The 26214-nt window shown below is 33.9% G+C and overlaps 2 protein-coding genes across 2 annotated transcripts in view; both read right to left on the bottom strand.

Annotated features, from left to right (window-relative positions):
• LOC139497637 (mucin-22-like) overlaps positions 1-26214 on the bottom strand; it is a 326590-nt gene that overhangs the window by 115037 nt on the left and 185339 nt on the right. The window lies entirely within an intron of this gene.
• LOC139520721 (hepatocyte growth factor-like) overlaps positions 1-26214 on the bottom strand; it is a 59591-nt gene that overhangs the window by 25642 nt on the left and 7735 nt on the right. The window contains exon 3 of the mRNA XM_071313605.1: positions 456-692. Coding sequence (XP_071169706.1) covers positions 456-692 — 237 coding nt within the window. The remainder of the gene's footprint in view (positions 1-455; positions 693-26214) is intronic.

Here is a 26214-nt window from a genome sequence, read left to right as displayed (position 1 = left end):
CCACTCCCACTATCATTTTCCATGTTCAATGGACCGTGAAATTAGATAAAAAATATAATTAGGCATTAAAATTAGAAAGATAATATCATAGGGAACATGTGTAATAAGTTTCAAGTTGATTGGACTTCAACTTCATCAAAAACTACCTTGACCAAAAACTTTAACCTGAAACATGCACTTTCATTTTCTATGTTCAGTGGACCGTGAAATTGGGGTCAAAAGTTTAATTTGGCTTTAAAATTAGAAAGATCATATCATAAGGAACATGTGTACTAAGTTTCAAGTTGATTGGACTTCAACTTCATCAAAAACTACCTTGACCAAAAACTTTAACTTCTATCGTAGGTGGGGCATAACAAAGCTTTATAGAGTTTAAAGATCAGATTCTATAACGTTCCCGTTAACATGCTATTTTCGTCAATGAAAGATCAGACAGAAAAGAAATAGCAACTTACATTTCACAATATAACAATATTCCCACAAGACATCTGCACTAGTAGTGTAACAACCAGGACCGCCTTCGGAATAAGTTGATTCTCGGCAATAGTTTGATTCCAGTGCTGTTGTGTCTACTGGTTGTTCCCAAATAGTATGTGGAGAATTAGTATTCCAATACTGACATGGAATACCACTAACTGTGTAACTGATCGTACCACTATAATCCAAACTAGTTGTCCAAAAGCAATCAGCCGCTGTCAGAAGCAAGCAAACAATATCCACAATATTAATTTTAGAATAAATTGGAGAAATCAAGAAAATATATAAAGTGTGAATCACAAATTATTTATTTCGATGTACAGATCTATTGTTGCTGTTGATTTACTATTACACTTTCTTCATACTGTTGGATATCCGTCTTATTTTTTCCTTGTTTTTGTTTAGTTTTGTATAAACCTCTCTAGACAGAAGTTCAACAGTTCTTCATCGTACACAATAAAAATGAACTGTGTTAATAATTAAGTATAGTTTTGACTCTTGTTATAATGTTAATCATACATCCAGAGTCTACATTATTAAGAAATTTAATTTTTCTTTACTTCAAGACAGAGTTGCTATTATAATTGTAAGTTTTGAGCATTCTTATAGGTATACAACTTTAGCAAATATATTTTAGAAAGCCATTGATGGTGTTAGTGTGCTTATTTTAGTTTTTTCTTTATGACCATAAACGACCATATCATTTAAATTAGTTTTAACACAGAACAAACTTCTGGTGTAGAGTTGTTTCATTGGTGATCATACCACATCTGCATATTTGTATGTTGTAATCTAATGCCTTTTTAACAATGAAATGGTTTAATATCAATCACTTGTTTGTAATACCAATTAATTATACTTTACACAATATGAAACTAACAAAGGAGGAAACTCGTGTCATGCATAATTTAATAGTACAATGCATGGTAACTAACATGATTTGTAAAAAAGTGGCTTAGACGAATTCGATTTGTTTATGTGACCAATACAATGATTTAAATCGTTTTCTAAAAACTGCAAACATGAAACCTGTAGAATTAAACAAATATTATGCTTCACTGTTATTACATACAGTGTTGTTTTCTAGATAGCGATAGATATATAAATATTCTTTGTATAAGTCATACTATGGTTTGTTTTGTTGCTAACGATAGGGAGGACCCACCAACCAACAACAATCTAAATATTGTAAAAGTTCTTACGCGTCAATAGGGCGTGGGGATTTTGCTAAACAAGGCATCGTACTTTTAAAATATTCTATTCCGGCTGGACGTGGTTACCTATTTAAACATCCCCACTGACAATTTAACGTTTCTGGTGTGATTTTAACTACTCGTACTTCAACAATTTGACATATTTTTGTACCCCCGGTACTCGAATTTTTACAGAAGAGTGTCCACCATGCACTTTCACTGCACTTTTATCAGAGTAGTAGAATAAAATGATGTACCAATGGATAAAAGCTATATATACATGCAACTGTTATATTAATATAATATATAACACCAAACGACCAGTGTAAACTGATTTGTATCACTAAAAATATAATAGTTATTACGGTGAGGTTGAATTTCCTGTCATTTCATCATCCACGCACAAACTTGTCTCATAAAAAAATATATATCTGTACATTAACCTCAGTTTCAGGTATAGAGATGTGATTTTTTTCGTGAGACAAGTGCGTTAGGCCATCCACAAGAACTTGCGGTCATCCGATGTTCAGTATCTCAGTACTTTGATTAGTATTTTGAAAAGTCTATTGGAAGTCTAGTATGAAGATTTGAGCTGAAACTTTTAACGAATTATAAACTTTCAAGGAATCATTATGTTTCTGTTTTTTTTCAATGCAATTTTATTGGTTACTGTAGAACAGATTTAGCGTTTTGTGAGTTTATACATATTAATCTTTGAGTAAGTTTGCATGTGATTCAAAACACCTTACCAAGTTTAACAACTTTTATATGCATATTTTTTTTTTATCGAAAACATATTCATAGTACACAGTTCACAGTACATAATACACAGTACATAGTACACAGTACATAGTACACAGTACATAGTACACAGTACGGAAACCATAAGTAAACATTCAATATAAAAATAAGGAGATGTGGTATGATTGCCAATGTGAAAACTATCCAACAAAGTTCAAATGAAGTGAGTGTAAGGAGTTAGACAACAATTTGTTGTTTTTAAATAAGGGAGTGCGGAACAATAACGAAGTAGTTGATAAGTATTGGAGTCGAACGCATTTGCCTCAAGCGGGGTTTATCGAATTTACAACCTCAGTGTTGACATCCTAGTGATTACTGTAGATATACTTCTTAGATAGCTCGGCAAACCAGGCCTCGGAAATTATTTAACTGATAGAAAAAATGTATGGTATAATTGCCGATGAGACAATTCCGTCTCTATAAGAGAATTTACTAATATTATAGATCACCATACCTCCTTCAATAATGAGCAAAATCGATACTTCACAGAAAGCTATAAAAGACCCCGAAATAAAATAAAAAATGTTAAATAATTCAAAGGAGAAAAGTAACGGCCTGATATATTTACATAACAATAAACGGGGAAATAATATGATATACAGAAACAAACGATAGCCAACGAGTTACATGTTTCTGACTTTGACGGATACATACAGAATGTGGCGAAGTTAAACACATTGCTGGCGCCAAACCCTTCCCTAACCTGGAATATAATAGTGAACGTCAAATTAGCGATGCTGTGACATTTTGGTAGACCAAAATGCGACCGCTTTATTTTGATAATATTAACATTACTCTTTACTTTATAGTTAACAATATCAAAATGTTCATTTTGCAAAGGAATCTGACATTATGGTGATGTTTTCGAAAAACTAATCTTATTTTTACTCTTTTTGAAGGTTTTTAACTACTTGTCCTAAATAATAGTAAACACCCATTCAACGCATTGATATCCGATACTAATCGATAAAAATATAATTTAAAGCATAGAACATTTTCTTTTTTATTTGGAATTTATCATACTGGCTTCATTTTTCCGTTCTGAAAATCAAATCATTATTTTTTGTTGTTTATATAGCCAACACTGAAACTACTAACGTAACACGTTGGTTAAAGGTTTTGTGACAGGGGAGACCTTTGGGATTCCTTTACTTAGTATCTGTTTTGTTTAATGTTATATCCGTCTGGAATGAAAATTTCAGGAACTGAATTTTCGGCTCTCACTTGACACCATTTGCGAGTATGGTCTCGAGGAAACAATGATAGTCCGTCGGAAGGTGACGATAAATGGCTGACCCGTGTTAAGAGAGAGCCATATCTCTTGCACGTTAACGACACCCTTGTAGATTTCGAAAAAGAGCAGGCTAATGCCGCTACAAGGCAGCACTCGCACCCGCAAAGTGGAAAGGGATTAATATAAGTTGCAAAACTTGTTTCCCGATCCACTATAAATAAATATGTTTAAACTAAACTAATGTTATAAATGAGATTACAGTCCGAATAAATTCCGTACAAATGTTACAGATTAGGAGGCACGTTTTATTTGTACATTAGTTACGCCAAAAAGTGATTACATACAAAGAATAAGAAGAAAAAGAATAACAGTACTTAAAGAATGCAGTAATAATGTATTATATCAATAACTAACGTTTACGATCTTTTTAAAAATGATGTCCAAATTGGCCATCATCATCATAATACAAAGATCAAATGAATGGAACAAAATCTTCTACAGATACTGTACTTATTTTCATTTATCAAACTAGTAAACAAATAACTACCGAGAAGAAAAGTCCATGCTTTATAATGTACTGACGGGATTAAAAAATACCGAATGGATTTTTTTTTTATTGATACTTTAGCGGAACTTGTTATTGTGGACTTTAACGGCGTTTTCTTGTGGACTTTAGCGGAGGTCATTTTGTGGATTTTAGCGGAATGTTTGTGGACTTTAGCGGCGTTGTGGACTTTAGCGACAAATTGTTGTGGACTTAAGCGGTGTTATGGACGTATTGTTATGCGTTTACTTTTCTACATTGGCTAGAGGTATAGGGGGAGGGTTGAGATCTCACAAACATGTTTAACCCCGCCGCATTTTTGCGCCTGTCCCAAGTCAGGAGCCTCTGGCCTTTGTTAGTCTTGTATTATTTTAATTTTAGTTTCTTGTGTACAATTTGGAAATTATTATGGCGTTCATTATCTAGCATATATTTGTTTAGGGGCCAGTTGAAGGACGCCTCCGGGTGCGGGAATTTCTCGCTACATTGAAGACCTGTTGGTGACCTTCTGCTGTTGTTTTTTTTTCTATGGTCGGGTTGTTGTCTCTTTGGCACATTCCCCATTTCCATTCTCAATTTTATTTAGAGGAATTGTGGACTTTAACGGTGCCACAGCCACCAATGGGTCTTCAACAAAGCGTGAAAATCCCTCGACCGGAAGCGGGCTTCAGATGGCCCCTAAACAAAGTGTGTACTAGTACAAACTCCAAAACATAAAACTAAACTTCCAATTAAAAACATACAAGATCAACAAAAAACAGAGACTCCTGACTTGTCGTCAAGGTAATCATACCAAGAGACACACCCAATATGCAGAGGTCAAGAGTCAAAAAGTCATATTCTGGTCAAGAGTTCCTTATCAAAAAAACACAAAGCAGATTTTGAGGAAAGGGTAATCGTACTTCACAAAACTAACAAATATATCTTTATGTATCTAAAATAGATATAAGATGTGGTATGAGTGCCAATCAGACAATTCCTCATTTGATTCAAACAAAATATACAAGTTGTACATTGAGGCCAAAGGTCAAGCTCACATGAAGTTTCTATTGCCACTAGACTTCCCATCTTATGACAATACATCTACATGCCACATATTCAGAAGCAAGGTCAATTGAAAATTATATTTTGAGGTCAAGGTAATATATACACACTGTATCCCGATGACACACCCAACGTGCATAGGTCAAGAGTCAAAAAGTCATATTCTGGTCAATAGTTCCATGTCAAAAATATACACAGCAGTCATCCACAAAAGTTCATCATGGTACACGTAACAATGTCTTATTTCATGATGCACTACACATGCCAAATACAGAAAACCTAGGTCAGAGACAGAAACACAAGACATATAACTAAACTTAAATGGAACAGTACTTGTATTGCAGGTCACTACAATTGCCTTCAAAATAGAACATAAACTCTCCCAACACTGCAAAATTAAAACCGTCTTTCACAAAAGTTTATCAGGATTCTTTGCAACGATTATCTTACAACTATCAATTGAGAATCGAGAAGTGCATTTATGTCAATAAATTAAAACGGTAAGCACTAAAAACTAGGGTTTACCATAAATTTCAAACTTACCATGTGTGATTGTTCTATGGTAAACTGATGGAAACACATGATACAGTCATGAAATTTAATATTTGCAATAGTACGACCAGAACAATACAAGACAAAGTTGTAAACAAATGAAAGTAATGATACATACGAATTTTTAATCACAATGCACAAATAAGGAACCGTAGTTTTCATTCAATTTATTTATCTAAAATGTACGCTTGCGTTAAACAATGCAAATTAACACTGTATATTTATATAAAAGATCAATCTTGTTATATATAAATTATTATATTGTATTATATATTATATATTAATATACTAAATAAATAGATGATTTGGAAAATACATTGAAGGTATAAAAAGTCATGAGAATTCCGAATGCAATTAGGTAATATCCTGGCACTCTGGTTCTAAACCTTGGTTTCGTCTTGGTTTTCTGGTTCTGAACCTTGGTTCTTTGGTTCGAAACCATGGTAACTGGTTCAACATCCGGGTTGTTTGGTTAAGGCAACCCAACTTCTTAGTTCCATTTGGGTTCTGTTATAGATCATTCTAATGTTCCCGTTGAACATAACAGAAGATAACCGCAAGTCTCCGAATAAAAAGGTAAAGTAGGTCAAAGACGCTAAAATTATTTTATAACATTAAACATTTTAGCATCGACGGTAAAGGAAGCTCTAAGGTAGCTATCTTCTCATTTTAATTATTTTGATAAGGAAACTAGATAAAAATAAATTAAAGCATCGTATAGATTTTTAAAACAAACCGAAGTATACAGTACATCGAACATCCTTTTATAGAATTCAGTCGTTTTGTTTTGGTTTTTTTTTTCCTTTACTCATCCCTTATTTACGTAAATATGTCTAGACAGTGGCGGAGCCAGAACTTTTCCTAAGGGAGGCCCGCTCCAGTCATGCTTCAATGATTCCCTATATAATCAACCAAAATTTTCCCACAAAAGGGGCAAGGCAGCACACCCCCCCCCCCCCCCCCCCCCCTTTGGATCCGCCTTTGCTAGAAGTTTAAAACCACCTAATTAGGACATATTGTTTATATGGCTAACGATATGTTCATCTAGCCACTTGACCAGTTGACGACTTGCATATAATATTTGATTGCACATTTGTTATCAAGTTCGAATGAATTTTATTTAATGGCTTTTTAATAATGTCAGATTTGAAAGAAATACGTGTGAAGTATATGTAACAAATATTTTTCTTCAAAACAAAATGTTAAAAGACATATAAAGGAAAGTTATGATCAATAAGTTGGTAAGCTTTAATTAGTTGGAAAAAAAGTTATATAATATAATAAAATGTATAATTATGTACAATAAATTTGTCAAATTTTATACTCATTCAGTCATTGTGAAGGGCATGCATATAATCATTCGGCCAAAAATAAAGAAATCATATTTAAGATTAATTATTTTTATGATAAAATTATGTGTACATGTGTTAATGACAGTGCTAGTGGGATGTGTATCACCAGCACAATAGTCAGAACTTCTGTGTTGGCGCCATGATTTAGGGGCATAAAGAGTAACACTAGTCCGTCTGTCCCGAACGTCCCATAAAAACGGGTTCCGCTCTCCTAACTTTAGTTTGCCTCAACCAAATACTACAAACTTATACACACTGTATAAAAGAAGCTGGTGCATGAGTGCCAATGAGAACTCTCCACAAGAGACTAAATGATACAGAAATTAACAATTATACAATGTAGCCTAGGTCACCACACGGTCTTCAACAATGAGCAAGGTTCATACCGCAAAGTCAGCTATTAAAGGCCCCGACATGACAATGTAAAACAATTCAAACGAGAAAACAAATGTTCTAATTTATGTACAAAAAATAAACGAAAAACTAAATAGGCACGTGCATATAAAATAAGGCGGGATTAAACATGTTAGCGGGATCCCAACCCTCCCCCTTATGTGGCATGAGTGCCAATGAGAACTCTCCACAAAAGTCCAGATGACACAAACACTAACAACTATAGGTCATATAAAGCTTTCAACAATGAGCAAAGTCAATACCGCATATAGTCAACAATAAAGGCACTGAAATGACATTGTAAAACAATATTTAAACGAGAAAATAAACGAACAAATTTATGTACAAAAAATGGACGAAAAACAAGTATGTAACAAATAAAAAACGACATTCATTGAATTACAGGCTCCTGACTTACCAGGCACATACATACCGAATAAGGCGGGGTTGAAAATGTAAGCGGGATCCCCACCTCAACACACAATCAAATTTTAAATTTTTAAGTGTCACTTTTACCGTTCAAGAGTTATCATGTCCCTTTAAAAACATAAGAAGTGCTGACTCTTTCGTTTCCTTTCTCTTAAATAAGTCTGACTCAATCAAATGTTAGGAACCTTATACGCGATTCACATTACCCCATAACACAGATCTATTAAGTTCGATATTGGGTCCCGATGGCGTCACTGTTCATGCGTTTTACATTTAAAAAGTTGTGGTACGAATACCAATGATACAAATGTCAATCCGGAGCCTTGAGTTAGGAAAACTTTGTGAATAAGTTTCAAAACATTTGGTTGAGGCAAATTAAATGCTAAATCTGTTGTTACCGTTCTTCAACTTCAGTTTGCCATAACCAAATGTTTTGAAACTTATTCACAATGCTTATGATCACAAAACGGTAAAAATTACGCGAATCCTACATCTATATGTGGAAGTTTACTCATTTTTTTCACAAGCAGGGGCATCTGTGGTTAATAGACATATTCTACATTTATTTCAGTAATCAGCTTATTTACTTCCATTAGATTCTTCTTTAAATAGACTTAACTTGCACATTTTTTTCAGGATCTCGGTGCAGTTTGGTAACAGACAGTGATATTTCAAGTTAAATGTGACCAACTTAACAACGTGTTTCACTAGATTGAGCTCTCTGTCTAAGTGTACTTTATAGGTTCTTAGCATTGAGTTCAGTTTATTGATATGCGTATACCTTCTGTGTGAATTTTTATGATGTAAAAGCAGACTATCCATATCTACATGTCAATGAAATGAAATCTTAGGTAAAATGATTGAAACATTTTGCATTATCTATCACAACTGGCAGCACACGATGCTACTGAATCAGTAAATTTTCTTACTTGATATTCACGGAAATTAAAGGATTTCGTTTCATCTGCACCAAAAATTCTTAAAAATTGAGAATGGAAATGTGGAATGTGTAAAAGAGACAGTAACCATGTCAAAAGAGCAGAAAGCAGTCAAAGGCCACTAATGGGTCCTCATAGCTGACTATGCGGTATGGGCTTTGCTCATTTTTGAAGGCCGTACGGTGACCTATAGTTGTCAATGTCTGTGTCATTTTGGTCTTTTGTGAATAGTTGTCTCATTGGCAATCATACCACATCTTCTTTTTTATATCTTCAACAAAGCGAGAAAATCCCTCGCCCAGAGGCGGGCTTCGGATGGCCCTTAACAAAATGTGTACCAGTTCAAACTCCAAATCATAAAATAAACTTACAATTAAAAACATACAAGACTAACAAAAACCAGAGACTCCTGACTTGACGTCAAGGTAATCATACCAAGAGACACATCCAATATGCAAAGGTCAAGAGTCAAAAAGTCATAGTCTGGTAAAAAAAACCACACAAAGCGGATTTTGAGAAAAGGGTCATCGTGGTACACAAAACTAACAATATATCTATATATCTTATATATCTAAGAAGATGTGGTACGAGTGCTAATCATACAGTTAGTTCTCCATTTAATTCAAACAAAAAATACAAGTTTTACCTTAAGGGCAAAGGTCAAGCTCACATGAAGTTTCTCGTGCAAATAGACTCATCTTATGACAATACATCTACATGCCACATATTCAGAAGCAAGGTAAATTAAAAATTATATTTTGAGGTGAAGGAAATATACCGAGGAACACACTGCAACATGATGACACACCCAACGTGCATACATGTAGGTCAAGGGTGAAAAAGTCAAAGTCTGATCAAATGTTCCATGTAAAAAAATACACACAGCAGTCTTGCACGAAAGCTCATCATGGTACAATGTCTTATGTCATGATGCACTACACATGCAAAATATAGAAAACCTAGGGCTGAGACAGAAACACAAGACATATAACTAAACTCAATTGAATGGTACTTGTATTGCAGGTCACTACAATTACCTTCAACAAAGAATATATACTCTCGCAACAATGCAAAGTTAAACCCGTTTTTCACTGAAGTTTGAGCAGGATTCTTTGCAACGATTATCTTACCACATATAATTGAGAATCGAGTCGTGCAGTTATGTCAATAAATTAAAACGGTAAGATTAGACATTAAAACACTAAAAACTAGGGTTTACCATTAATTTTTAACCAAACCATATGATAGTAATATGTTAACTTATGGAAGCACATGATACAGTCATGAAATTGAATATTTGAAATAGTACGACCAGAACAATGCAAGACAGAGTTGTAAACAAAAGAAAGTAATGATACATATCGAATTTTTAATCCCAATGCACAAATTAGGAACCGTAGTTTTCATTCAATTTATTTATCTAAAATGTACGCTTGGGTTAAACAATGGAAATTAACACTGTATATTTATATAAACGATCAATCTTGTAAATATACTAAATAAATAAATGATTTGGAAAATACGTTGAAGGTATAAAAAGTCAAGAGAATTCTGAATGCAATTAGGTTTAAATTCGGGCACTCTGGTTCTAAACCTTGGTTCCATCTAGGTTTTTTGGTTCTGAACCTTGGTTCTTTGGTTCGAAACCATGGTAACTGGTTCAACATCCGGGTTGTTTGGTTATAGCAACCCAACTTCTTGGTTCCATCTGGGTTCTATTCTAGATCATTCTAATGTTCCCGTTGATCTTGGAGAAGATAACCGCAAGTATCCGAATAAAAAGATAAGTAAAAGTAGGTCAAAGACGCTAAAATTGTTTTATAAAATTAAACATTTCAGTACGGCGGTAAAGGAAGCTGTAAGGTATTTATCTTCTCTTTTAATAATTTTGATTAGGAAACTAGATAAAAATAAAGCATCGTATAGATTTTAAAAATAAACCGAAATATACAGTATATTGAACATCCTTTTATTTAATTCAGTCGTTCTGTTTTCATTTATTTTTCTTTACTCATCCCTTATTTCCGTTAATATTTATAGAAGTTTTAAAACGACATGTCGTTAAATTGGCCGACTATATGTGCATCTAGCCACTTAACCAGTTAACGACGTGCATATATCATGCCAAGAAATCCTCGCTAAAAATGCCGGTCGACCTCTTACGGCAGTCATTAGTAGCTAAAGATTTGATTTCATTCAAGAAATTAATTTATGACCTTCATGTACGTGTCGCTTAGAACACGGCCATATACCAAATGGTCAATATTAATCATCCATGTAATTTGCTCTATGGGGTGTTTGCAGAATTTCAACGGAGGCAATTTCTTGGCATGTATATTTGAATGATTGCATATTTATTTTCAAGTTCGATTGAATTTTTTTTAATTGGCTTTGTAATAATGCATTTAATTGGCTTTGTAATAATGCATTTAATTGGCTTTGTAATAATGCCAGATTTGATAAAAATACATGTGAAGTATATATGTAACAAATCGTTTTGTTCAAAACGAAATGTTAAAAGACATATGAAAAGAAAGACATTATCAATTTAAGTTTGTAAGCTTTAATTAGTTGAAAAATAAGCTATAAAATATTACAAAAATGTATATGTACAATAAATTTGTCAAAGAGACTCCTTGTGAAGGGGATGCATATAATCATTCGGCCCAAAAAAAAGAAATCAAAATTAAGATTAGATATTTTTATAAAAAAAATGTGTGTGTATGTTAATGACAGTGCTAATATGATGAGTATTACCAGACCAATAGTCAGAACTTCTGTGTTGGTGTCATAGAGGAGAGGCATAAGATGTTACCCTAGTCCGTCCTTCCCGAACATCCAACAAAAATGAGTCCCGTTCTTCTAACTTTAACTTGCCTGAACCAATATTGGGAAATACTGCAAAACTTATACACAATATAAAAGAGAAAATGTGGCATGAGTGTCAATGAGAACTCTCCACAAGAGACCAAATGACTCAGAAATTAACAACTATAGGTCACCATACGGCCTTCAACAATGAGCAAAGTCCATACATAATAGTCAGCTTTAAAAGGCTACGAAATGACAATGTAAAACAATTTAAACAAAAGAAGTAACGGCCTAATTTATGTACAAATAACAAATATGTAACATAAACAAACGCCAATCACTGAATTACAGGCTCTTGATCACTTGGGACAGGCACATACATACAGAATAAGGCGTGGTTAAATTTGTTAACGGGATCCCCACCCTTTACCTAATATGGTTTGAGTGCCAATGAGAACTCTCCACAAGAGATCAGATGACACAGGAATTAACAACTATAATAGGTCACAATACTGTCTTCAACAATGAACAAAGGTCATACCTCATAGTCACCTATAAAAGGCACCGAAATGACAATATAAAACAATTCAAACGAGAATAGAAACGGACAAATTTATGAACAAGAAATAAACGAAAAACAAATATGTAACACGTAAACAAAGGACAAACCCTGAATTACAGGTTCCTGACATGCGACAAGCACATACATACCGAATAAGGCGGGATCCCCACCACTCCCCTAACCTGGGACAATGCTTATTACCACACAACACAAAATAAAATTTGAAATTTGGTAGCGTCACTTTTACCGTTTATGAGAATTCGTGTCCCTAAAAAAACATAGAAAATGCTGAATTTTTCGTTTCCGTTCTCTTAAATAAGTTTGACTCAATCAAACGTTATAAACCTTATACGTAATGCTTATTACCCCATAACACAGATCTATGAAGTTCGATATTGGGTGGCGTCACTTTTACTAATCATGAGTCATTAGATGTAAGAAGATGTGGTACGAGTACCAATGATACAAATGTCAACACGGAGCCTTAAAATAAGAAAAATGCTAAATCTGTTGTTACCGTTCTTCAACTTCAGTTTGCCATAACCAAATATTTTGAAACTTATACATAATGCGTATGGTCACAAAACGGTCAAAATAACGTGAATCCTGCATCTATATGTGGAAGTTTACTCATGTTTTTCACAAGCAGGGGCATCTGTGGCCCATTGACATATTTTACATTTATTTAAGTAAACAGCTTATTTACTTCCATCAAATTCTACTTCTAAAACTAACGCATATTTTTTTCAGGATCACGGTGCAGATTGGTAACAGACAACGCTATTTCAAGTTACACGTGACCAGCATAACAAAGTCTTTCACTAGATTGAGCTCTCTGTCTAAGTGTACTTTAAAGGTTCTTTGCATTGAGTTCAGTTTATTGATATGCGTATACCTTCTGTGTGAATTTTTAAGATGTAAAAACAGACTATCCATATCTGCATGTCCATGAAATGAAATGAAATAAAACTAAGGTAAAATGATTAAAACATTTTGCATTATATATCACAACTGCTAGCACATGGTGCTACTAAAGCAGTAAATGTTCTCTCTAATGGGGGTCTCGTTGGGGTTCTGATCCCGGATCCCGCTTACTGTTTTGTCAGATTCACGTATCCCGCTTACACTACATTTGAACGTATCAATTCACACTTTTTTTGTAAATTCCCGTGTCCCGCTAGATTTCAATTCCCGTTTTCACGGCACAATAATTTGACTTTCACGTGTAATGCTTACAAAATGTCAGCAATCCCGCGTCACGCTTAAACCCCAATGTGACCCACTCAAATTTTTCACGGAAATTAAAGGATTTAGTTTTCATTTTAACCTAACATTCTTAAAAAATTAGAATGAAAATGTGGAATGTGTAAAAGAGACAGTAACATGACAAAAGACCAGAAAGCAGTCGAAGGCCACCAATGGGTCTTCAACAAAGCGTGAAAATCCCTCGACCGGAGGCGGGCTTCAGATGGCCCCTAAACAAAGTGTGTACTAGTTCAAACTCCAAAACATAAAACTGAACCTACACATAAAAACATACAAGATCAACAAAAAACACAGACTCCTGACTTGTCGTCAAGGTAATCATACCAAGAGACACATCCAATATGCAGAGGTCAAGAGTCAAAAAGTCATATTCTGGTCAAGAGTTCCTTATAAAAAAAACACAAAGCAGATTTTGAGGAAAGGGTAATCGTGCTTCACAAAACTAACAAATATATCTTTATATCTAAAATAGATATAATAAGATGTGGTATGAGTGCCAATCAGACAATTCCTCATTTAATTCAAACAAAATATACAAGTTCTACATTGAGGCCAAAGGTCAAGCTCACATGAAGTTTCTATTGCCACTAGACTCACCACCTTATGACAATACATCTACATGCCACATATTCAGAAGCAAGGTCAATTGAAAATTATATTTTGAGGTTAAGGTATTATAAACAATGTATCCCGATGACACACCCACCGTGCATAGGTCAAGAGTCAAAAAGTCATATTCTGGCCAATAGTTCCATGTCAAAAATATACACAGCAGTCATCCACAAAAGTTCATCATGGTACACGTTACAATGTCTTATGTCATGATGCACTACACATGCCAAATACAGAAAACCTAGGTCAGAGACAGAAACACAAGACATATAACTAAACTCAATGGAACGGTACTTGTATTGCAGGTCACTACAATTGCCTTCAAAATAGAACATTAACTCTCGCAACACTGCAAAATTAAAACCGTCTTTCATGCTAAGGCTTTTCTACCTCAGGCATAGATTACCTTAGCTGTATTTGGCAAAACTTTTAGGAATTTTGGTCCTCAATGCTCTTCAACTTCGTACTTTATTTGGCCTTTTAACTTTTTTGGATTCGAGCGTCACTGATTAGTCTTTTGTAGACGAAACGCGCGTCCGGCGTATATACAAAATGTAGTCCTGATATCTTTGATGAGTTTATTCACAAAAGTTTGGCAGGATTCTTTGCAACGATTATCTTACCACTATCAATTGAGAATCGAGTCGTGCAGCTGTCAATAAATTAAAACGGTAAGCACTAAAACCTAGGGTTTACCATTAATTTCAAACCTAAACATGTGATAGTTCTATGGTAAACTGATGGAAACACATGATACAGTCATGAAATTTAATATTTGCAATAGTACGACCAGAACAATACAAGACAGAGTTGTAAACAAATGAAAGTAATGATACATACGAATTTTTAATCACAATGCACAAATAAGGAACCGTAGTTTTCATTCAATTTATTTATCTAAAATCTACGCTTGCGTTAAACAATGGAAATTAACACTGTATTTTTATATAAACGATCAATCTTGTAAATATACTAAATGAATAAATGATTTGGAAAATACGTTGAAGGTATAAAAAGTCGTGAGAATTCCGAATGCAATAAGGTTCTATCCGGGCACTCTGGTTCTAAACCTTTGTTCCATCTGGGTTGTTTAGTTCTGAACCTTGGTTCTATCCGGGTTCTTTGGTTCGAAACCATGGTAACTGGTCCAACATCCGGGTTTATTGGTTATAGCAACCCGACTTCTTGGTTCCATCGGGGTTCTATTCTAGATTATTATGTGCCCGTTGAACTTGGAGAAGATACATTTGTAACCTCAAGTATCCGAATAAAAAGATAAAGTAGGTCAAAGACGCCAAAATTGTTTTATAACATTAAACATTTCAGGATCGACGGTCAAAGAACTAAAAGAAGCTGTAAGGTATTTGTTTTCGGCTCATTCTAATAATTTTGATTAGGAAACTAGATAAAAATAAAGCATTGTTAAGATTTTAAAAATAAAACGAAATATAAATTATATCGAACATCCTTTTATTTAATTCAGTCGTTCTGTTTTTATTTATTTCCCTCTACTCATTCCTTATTTCCGTTAATATTTCTAGAAGTTTTAAGACAACAAAATTAGGACCTGTCGTTCAATTGGCCAACGATATATGCATCTAGCCAAGTGACCAGTTGACGACTTGCATATATATTTGATTGCACATTTAAAGTTCGAATGAATTTTATTTAATAGATGCTTTGTAATAATGTCATATTTGATAGAAATACGTGTGAAGTATATGTAACAAATCGTTTTGTTCAAAACGGAATGTTAAAATACATATTAAAAGAAAGTGAAGATCAATTTAAGTTTGTTAGCTTTATTTCATTGAAAAATAAGTTATAAAATATACCAAAAATGTATATGTACAATAAATTTGTCAAATTTGATACTACTTCTGAAATTAAGGCATGCATATAATCATTATAGGCCCAAAATAATCAAATCAAAATTAAAATTGAATATTTTTATAATAAAATTGTGTGTGTTAATGACAGACTTAGTGCTAGTTGGATGAGTAGCACCAGCACAATAGTCAGAACTTCTGCGTTAGTACCATAGTAAAGGGGTATAAACAGTAGCTCTAGTCCGTTCGTCCCGAACGTCAAAAAAAAGGGGTTCCGTTCTCTTAACTTTAGTTGCTTCAACCAAATACTAAAAAACTTATACACAAAATAAAAAAGAAGATGTGGCATGAGTGCCAATAAAAAATTTCCACACAATAAAATTGAGAATGAAAATGGGGAATGTGTCAAAGAGACAACAACCCGACCATAGAAAAAACAACAGCAGAAGGTCACTAACAGGTCTTCAATGTAGCGAGACATTCCCGCACCCGGAGGCGTCCTTCAGCTGGCCCCTAAACAAATATATACTAGTTCAGTGATAATCTCCTCAAAAGACTAGATGACACAGAAATTAACAGCTATAAGTCACGCTACGGTCTTCAACAATGAGCAAAGTCCATACCGCATAGTCAGCTATAAATGGCACCGAAATGACAATGTAAAACAATTCAAACGAGAAAAGAAACGGACAAGTTTATGTACAAAAAAAGAACAAAAACAAAAATATGTTTACACATACACAAACGACAATTCATGAATTACAGTCTCCTGACTTGGGACAGGCACATACAAACAGAATAAGGCGGATTAAACATGCTAGCGGGATCCCACCCTCCACCTAATGTGGCATGAGTGCCAAAGAATAACTCTCCACAAGAGACCAGATGACACAGAAATTAACAACTATATGTCACCATACGGTCTTCAACAATGAGCAAATAGATATAGGAAGATGTGGTATGAGTGCCAAGGAGACAACTCTCCATCCAAATAACAATTTATAAAAGTAAACCATTATAGGTCTACTTTAAAGGTTCTTCGCACTGAGTTCAGTTTATTGATATGCGTATACCTTCTGTGTGATTTTCCAAGATGCTTAAACAGTCTATCCATATCTACATGTCCATGAAATTAAATCCAAGGGAAAATGATTGAAACATTTTGAATTATCTATCACAACTGGCAGCACATGGTGCTACTGAAGCAGTAAATGTTCTCTCTAATTTTTCACGGCATTTAACAGATTCATTTAGTTTTCATTTGATCAAAACATTCGCTGACTATGCGGTATAGGCTTTGCTCATTGTTGAAGGCCGTACGGTGACCTATAGTTGTTAATGTCTGTGTTATTTTGGTCTCTTGTGGACAGTTGTCTTATTGGCAATCATACCACATCTTCTTTTTTTTCACCCAATATGCATAGGTCAAGAGTCAAAAAGTCATAGACCGGTCAAGAGTTCAATGCAAAATAAAAACACAAAAACAGATTTTGAGGAAAGGTTCATCGTGGTACACGAAAACTAACAAATATATCTATATATCTAATATAGATACAAGAAGATGTGGTATTAGTGCAATCAGACAATTCTCCATATAATTCAAACAAAATATACAAGTTGTACAATGAGGGCCAAAGGTCAAGTTCATATGAAGTTTCTCGTGCCACAAGACTCACCATCTTATGACAATACATCTTCATGCTACATATTCAGAAACAAGGTCAATTGAGAATTATACTTTTAGGTCAGGATAATACACAAAGAAACACACTGTATCATGATGACACACCCAAAGTGCATAGGTCAAAAGTCAAAAAGTCAAAGTCTGGTCAAGAGTTCCATGTCAAAAATACACAAAGCAGTCCTGCACGAAAGTTCATCACGGTAAACGTAGCAATCATGTCTTATGTCATGATGCACTTCACATGCCAAATACAAAAAACAGCGGTCAGGGACAGAAACAGAAGACATATAACTAAACTCAATGGAACAGTACTTGTATTGCAGGTCACTATATACAAATGCCTTCAACATAGAACATAAACTCTTGCAACACTTCAAAGTTAAAACCGTCTTTCACAAAAGTTTGAACAGGATTCTTTGCAACGATTATCTTACATCTGTTAATTGAAAATCGGGTCGTGCAGTTATGTCAATAAATTAAAACGGTAAGATAAGTCTTAGACATTAAAACACTTAAAACTACGGTTTACCATCAATTTCTAACCTTACCATGTGCACTGGGGTAAAGCTGATGACCGTAACTGCATTCACGGTCATCCCAAGATGTCGGATGAAAAATTAGGTCAGTTTCTGTATTGTCTGTTAAAGTGTTTCTATATCCTTTTCTTTACAAATCATACATTGAAACGATGTAAATTTATAAAAGAATCACTCGAAAATCACTAATTACTTCCGAGAAATGTGCATGAAACGGGAAATTCGATTTGAAAAAATCGTTAAGATGACCGTAAATCATAATCTAAATATTTTCAAGATGACCGTAACATAAAACAAGGATGACCGTGATTGGTAAAAAGATGACCGTTACTTGTAAAGGATGACCGTAATTTGTAAAGACTGACTGTAATTTATATAGGACGACCGTAACTTTTATAGGATGACCATCAATTTTAAGAAATATCCGTATTGTATTCAAAGCTTTTTTGTTGAGTTTGTCGATCTCAATAAGGGCTCGGTTAGCGGATATAAATATGTTTCATAAAATTCTTTTTAACCGGATTTTTGTGACAAAAATGTCGGCTATTGATTTGGGGATGTACGGCGGGCGGGCGGGCTGGCGGGTGGGTGGGCGGCAATCAAATGTTGTCCGTGCATTAACTCATGAACCGTTCAACCAAAGCTTTTAAAATTTTAATATGCTGTTACTAACAACTAAATGAAGGTCAAGTTCAATAATGGCGATTTTGACTCCGTTCAGGAGTTATGGTTCTTGAAAGATTGAAAAATGGAGTTTCCAGTCGTGTCCGTGCATTTACGGCGCATGCACTGTTCTACCTAAGCTTCCCAAATTTTAATATGTTGTTACTGATGACAAAATGGAGGTCAAGTTCAATAATGGCGATTTTGACTTTTACCGTTCAGGAGTTATGGTTCTTGAAAGATTGAAAAATGGAGTTTCCAGTCGTGTCCGTGCATTTACACATGAAATGTTCTACCTAAGCTTCCCAAATTTTAATATGTTGTTACTGGTGACAAAATGGAGGTCAAGTTCAATAATGACGATTTTGACTTTTACTGTTCAGGAGTTATGGTTCTTGAAAGATTGAAAAAATGGTGTTTCCAGTCGTGTCCGTGCATTTTCTCATGAACCATTCAACCAAAGCTATTGAAATTTTTATATGTTGTTACTGATGGCAAATTAGAGGTCAAGTTCAATAATGACGATTTTGACTTTTACCGTTCAGGAGTTATGGTTCTTGAAAGATTGTGAAATAGCGTTTTCATTCACGTTGTTGCATTTACTCATGAACCATTCAATCTAAGCTTTTCAAATTTTAAGATGTTGATACTGATGACAAAATGGAGGTCAAATTTGATATTGACGATTTTCACTTTCACCATTCATCAGTAATGGTTCTTGTGATATTGCCAGGACACAAATAAATATTAATAAATCCGGTTTGCTGTCGTTGTGACAGCCTCTTGTTTTGAACTATAATATAATTGGCCATATTTAGGATTTATAACAATGATAGTAAATTGCATATTTCTCGTAAACAATGAAATATTTATTGATATCGACGTTAAAATTTTAACACAAATTGACAGCGATACGACGAAAATTTGAAGAAACATGAATGTATCCCTAGTACACGGATGCCTCATCTACACTATCATTTTCTATGTTTAGTGGACTATGAAAATGGGATAAAACTGTAATTTGGCTTTAGAATTAAAAAAGATCATACCATAGGGAAAATGTGTACTAAGTTTCAATTTTATTTAACTTGAAGCTGGACAAACGGACAAACAAACAGACGAACGGACGAACGTACGCACAGACCAGAAAAACATAATGCCAATAAATGGAGCATTAAAAACATTAATTATACATACGAATATTTGGTAATCGAGCCCATGTGTATGATTCCAGAGGAAGCAGATTAAAATCTTAATTTGTCTTGATAGATGCAGGCGGAAACACTTTTGAAATAGAACAAAAGAATCGAAGCTCTGTGTTTATCGAGAAAGCGATAAATGTTAACTGTAATGTTTGATATAGTAACAAAATTTTAAAAAGTTAATAGAAACAAATAAAACGATAATTTTCTTATTTTAAAAACACCATTTGCATAAGTTTTCAATGTATCTATTACATTGTAAGGCAAAACAATAAGATATCAAGTCGACGACATGGTTCTTATCGGGGCCTTTTATAGCTGACTATGCGGTATGGGCTTTGCTCATTGTTGAAGGCCTTACGGTTACCTATAGTTGTTAATGTTTGTGTCATTTTGGTCTTTCCTGGATAGTTGTCTCATTGGCAATAATACCACATCTTCTTTTTTATATGTTGTATGTAAAGTTGGATGTAGAAAATGCATAACCTCCGATTTTTTTTTATCACGGACGGAGAACATATCAATCTTTTAGTTCAGAAATTTTCGTGTCTGCCCTTCCAATATGTGACTCAAGAAAAAATGCCCCAAAACAGGTAACGATTGTATCGAAAAGAGAAAAATCGAGTGCACCTTTTTATGTTAGGGCATGTTTGGGGTGTATATTTTGTCTTTAAAACGTACAAAGCAAGAGTATTTTATATAGCATCTCGCTTCAGATTCTATCATTATTATATATCAAAGCTACAGGTTAACTTTATAACGTAAAAAAATGACAGTACGAAAAGATGAAATTATGGGTCAAGTGAGATACCTATCTAATGAATCACAAAAACAGAGTAGGGTTCGAATAGCTATTTTTCCTAAAAGTACTAGACGACAGTCTTTTAATTTGGATGATGAAAATGAATATCTTCGAAAAAATATGATTTTCTTGTGTGTGCTAACTAGGGTTTATAATTTTCAAGCACTAAAAATGTTTAGTCTGCCCTTTCACGAAATATTTAATTAGAATTTTTTTAAATGCTTAAGAATTTTCAAAAATTCCATCTGACATCCGAACAGACAATATTTTTAAGTTGAATCAATGCAGACAAGATCATTAACTGATGCTCATTAGCTAGTTGATACATTTGTCTTTTAAGACACAACTGACATATAAGGATCGTAATGGTGCAATGTGGATAAATTTATCGGTTTTCAAGAGAAAAATTGGCAGTGCGTCATCCCTACAATGGCTTCCATTTCTACGATTGTGAGCATGAACTGGCGTAATGGGGAGATAATTTTGAAGAAGTAGAATCCTGACTGTATGAATAACATTTCTGTATATATACAAATTGACAACGTTCCGCCTTGTGATACGCTTTTCGTACAATACTATTTTAAGGATCTACTTTGCTGGAGCTCACCTTCACTAGTTTATTTGAATGATATTTTTAAAATATTTCTGTTATTTTATTTGCACGACAAAATGAAAGACGATATAATATCAATGGGTGTACATGCAATTTTTTGGCATTTTTAAAAATGTGTTTTTATTATATGTCATTAAAAGGAATCCCAGAAACAAACAAAAATCTTTTGTCGAGCAGTTGAAGGCTGTGCACCCCATTTTTTTTTATTATGCTTGTAAGGTGTCATTTTATCGCGCTTTTGTGGCATGTTTTCCCTTCCTGTTCATTTGCATGTCTTTTGGCAATCATTTGATACAAAAAGATAGTTATATAATTACGGATATTTCTTAGAATTGAGGGTCATCCTTTAAAAGTTACGGTCATCTTAAAAGCAGTTACGGTCAGCCTTGTTATGAATCGCTGATTCTGTTACGGTCATCTCGATTGTGAATCACGGTCATCCTTGTTTTATGTTACGGTCATCTTGAAAATATTTAGATTATGATTTACGGTCATCTTAACGATTTTTTCAAATCGAATTTCCCGTTTCATGCACATTTCTCAGAAGTAATTAGTGATTTCCGAGTGATTCTTTTATAAATTTACATCGTTTCAATGTATGATTTGTAAAGAAAATGATATAGAAACACTTTAACAGACAATACAGAAACTGACCTAATTTTTCATCCGACATCTTGGGATGACCGTGAATGCAGTTACGGTCATCAGCTTTACCCCAGTGATGTGATAGCACTATGGTAAACTGATAGAAACACATGATGCAGTCATGAAATTGAATATTTGCAATAGTACGACCAGAACAATACAAGACAGGGTTGGAAACAAATGAAAGTAATTATTCTAATCACAATGCACAAATAATGAACCGTAGTTTTCATTTAAAATGTACGCTCGCGTTCAACAATGGAAATTAACATTGTATATTTATATAAACGATCAATCTGGTTATATTAGAAATAAAATACTAATTATTCATTTATTTATTGCTAAATATAAACGATCATCGCCAATGTATTGTATTGATTGTCACATGTATTAATCTGTATTATCTCCCTTACTCCATGTGTCATGATTATACATGTATGATTGATGGGTTATTTCCCTTTACTGTTTACCGCCTCACGATCATTATTAAATGTGCCTTTCTAACGATCACATGTGTTATGTTTTCTCTGCTTACTGGCGCATCGCAATTTTCTTCAAATCCCGTATGATCAACAAATCAAGTGATAACAGTGGGTAGTTAAATACTTCATTCTACCCTTATTTCCCAATCTCGTTGTTATGTATACCGGAAAGTACTCAGTTTTTACAATCATCTAATTCATGCTACTATTTATTTTTTTTACTCTGTACGTGCACGTTTTTTTTAATTTTTGAAATAACCACGCGGTATCAATTGTAACCGTTAGTTAAACAGTTAAAACAGAATGAAGGAATGAAGAGATGAGGAACTTCGAGCATGTAAAACCACATTTTCTATGTGTGTGTGTGGGTTTTTTTTTAGGGGGGGAGGTCCATTAAAAAATTTTCAATTTAGTTTTATTCTAAAGATATATAGGGCATAGTTTACCATCATTTTTTTCACTTACAGGGACAAAATCGAAAAGTTTTAAGACTTACCCAGAGGTGGATTTCTTTCATAAAAGGGGGCATGGGCTTCCATCTTGTTGAAACAATCAGGTTGATTGTTAATGGAATCACTGTTACGGCAGTCGAAGTTTATATAAGGTATCGATAATACCTAACTCGTGTCAAATTATTTTTTTTTCACATTTCCTTATATATTCAGTGAGAGAGAGTCAGATATTGCGGTTTCGAAAATATTGCTAAGTACATTGTACGCTAAGATGTTGAGACTTACTGCAATAATTTATTTCAGTAACGATTGTAGGACTTTTGAAAAATGCCCTAGTTTTGTATATGGATTCCTGGAAAAAATAATTCACCCTACCCCTTTTTTGTTGTAAAAGGGAAGTGATAAAAGTGTTAATTTCACATCAGAATAGATTTTTTAAACCATAAGCAAATGAAAGCAAGGGACCTGGAAAGGGAGATGGCAGCACATGATAAAATTTTAGACTCGGATTACCCTCGGGGGGGCCACTTCAAACTTTTTTTGGTAGGGGTGAGCAGCTGAGACATCAAGTACCCCACCCTTTTCATATATTTTGTTAATCAAAAATATATACCTTGTCATATATTAATTAACAAAAAACAGACCTATAGATATATTTCAATATTTTTCCCGCTCATCATCACGTCCTTGTTAAGAAGCAAAATAGTCACAATAATATCACCTTCTTTTCCAATAAATTTGTCACATCTTAAACACTTTTTTCTTATTGCCCATTTTACATCTTTCATTATGAAGATATTTCAATTCCAAAATACAATACATATAAAAGACGTTTGGTCAGATCATCTATGGTCAGATAACTGTAATATCACCCCCGAGTGTAACACCTTCATTGATTTTAACATGTTTAAATATTAATTAAAAACTGATAAAAAAGTTCATTGCCGTTCCCTCGTAAAGGACCCTGTCACAATGGAATTTCTTTAAATAATTGTTATCATGTTTTATGTATACAAACCCTTGAATGTTAACTAGGTGCAAATGTCAAAATAGTTAGATTTATTGCATCTATCACTGGCATCAGTGGAAATACAACATCAGAGTTTAATTGGTTTGAAAAATAACTGATGCATTTACAACTGTGGTTTAACCGCATCAAGAATAAATACGGACATCTGATTAGTTTCAGATACTTATGATATAATCAAGCAAGTGATAATATCAACCTATTGATATATATTTAATCTGAATTTCTCACCCTTTTCATATATCATAGAGCATGAAAAAGTGACCTATTCCAGCGGCTCATCCCTACCACTAATTATATAGGAAGTGCCCCCCCCCCCCCGAGGGATTACCGAAATATTTTTCTTCCAATGCTCATCCGTAAAACAAAATCAACATTAAAAACTGTGTCTTCTATGCGCCAATTTTTCATCTTTACTCTATGTTACGTTCTATTGAATTGTTTTACATACCACTATCAATTTAACTCAAGCTCTTTAAAATAAAAGCCTGCATTGATCAATGAATGAAAATAATCATAACAAACTTTTACCTGGATGAGTACATAAGATAAACTATCATATATCATACGGTAACTAGAGAAAGGTTCCGATTTAAGTATTCCTTAGTCACTGTGTATCATCGCCACCGAAAATTGGGTACTAACGAAGCGGAGAGAAATAGAAAAAAAAAGTAAACAAGTTAAGAATTCATTCAATTTAAAGCATTTCCAATCATTTGATGAGGGTGCCGCTTAAGACATGATTTTGTGATATATAATTCTTTAAATTATTAGGCCGATAAGTACAAAATTAATACAAGATTTTGTGTAATACTCCAAAACTTGCCACTTAGTACCGGAAAATTTCGAGGTCGATCGTCCTCTGTCGCCCCATTCTCAAGATATTGAACTGTTTTTCATTATTTTTCCAGACACGTTTTTAGATTATTATAGTGTGGCATCATATTTACTAGAATTTGTTGTCAAAAACATGTTTTTCAAAGAATATGGACAAAAACATTGTTTGTTCGTTGTACGGCGAATTGCAGGACGTTGTACGGCGAATTGCAAAATAACAACTTTTGTCTGTACGGCGTCTTGCAATATATTATAATTTTAAGAGGAAATTAATCACTATTTAGATAATATCAAGTGACGATATTTTGTTGATTTCAAAGCTTTACAGGCTTACAAATATACAAAATGTCTTACTTATCAAATATTATCAAATATATGCCGTTTATTCAGTTCAGAAGGCCTCGTTGCGTACCGCTTTCACGGATTTTGTACAAATTTTTTTTTCAACCATATTATCCTAAATACATTTGTATATTGTTATACTACTAACGACTGTTGTCTTATTTGTTGTTAGGTTGAAATTGTGTAAGTTCCAGAAAATAAACCGTCCATTCATTTTTTGTTGGTGTTAGCTTTCTTTTAGATAAAAACAGAGGAGATGTGGTATGATAGCAAATAAGATAACTATCCATCAGGATAAAATAAAGTGTATGCAAGCAATTATATGCTATCGTACGGCCTTCAACAACGAAAACTCGTACCTTATAGTCGGCTATAAAAAGCACCGACAGAAAATTGTGAAAGGACTCAACAAGAAAACTAACTCATATACAGTGTAACAAAACAATTTATGAAAACGAATTTTACGAATTGCAAATTGAAAAGGTACTTTATTTTTCACAATTTCGTCCAGGTACTCTGGGTCAATATAACTTATCAAACATTCCATATACATCTGAATTATTTTCATCATAGGACTGCCCAGGGTTTTAGCTGGATAGGAAGTGGCCTTTCTTTTTAACGTTTTGGATACATTACAAATAGAAGGCAGATATAACTACATTGGTTAGACGTATAAAGAGGGGCATGAGATATATTTAACACTGCCGCATTTGTTGCACCTGCATGACCCAACTTGAGTCCGTAACCTTTCAGTTTGCTAAATTTGTATATAGTCTTGTATTTATTTCATTTTTTAAATTTTGGTTCAGTTATTTGTTTCAAGAAACAAACATTGAACTTCTACCCCCTTTTTGTAGTTAAATGATTGCTCACTTAGGAGACAGCTTCAGGT

The sequence above is a fragment of the Mytilus edulis genome, chromosome 1 (genome assembly GCF_963676685.1).
Source record: "Mytilus edulis chromosome 1, xbMytEdul2.2, whole genome shotgun sequence".
NCBI classification, from domain to species: Eukaryota; Metazoa; Mollusca; class Bivalvia; order Mytilida; family Mytilidae; genus Mytilus; species Mytilus edulis.
This window is presented reverse-complemented; position numbering and strand designations above follow the sequence as displayed.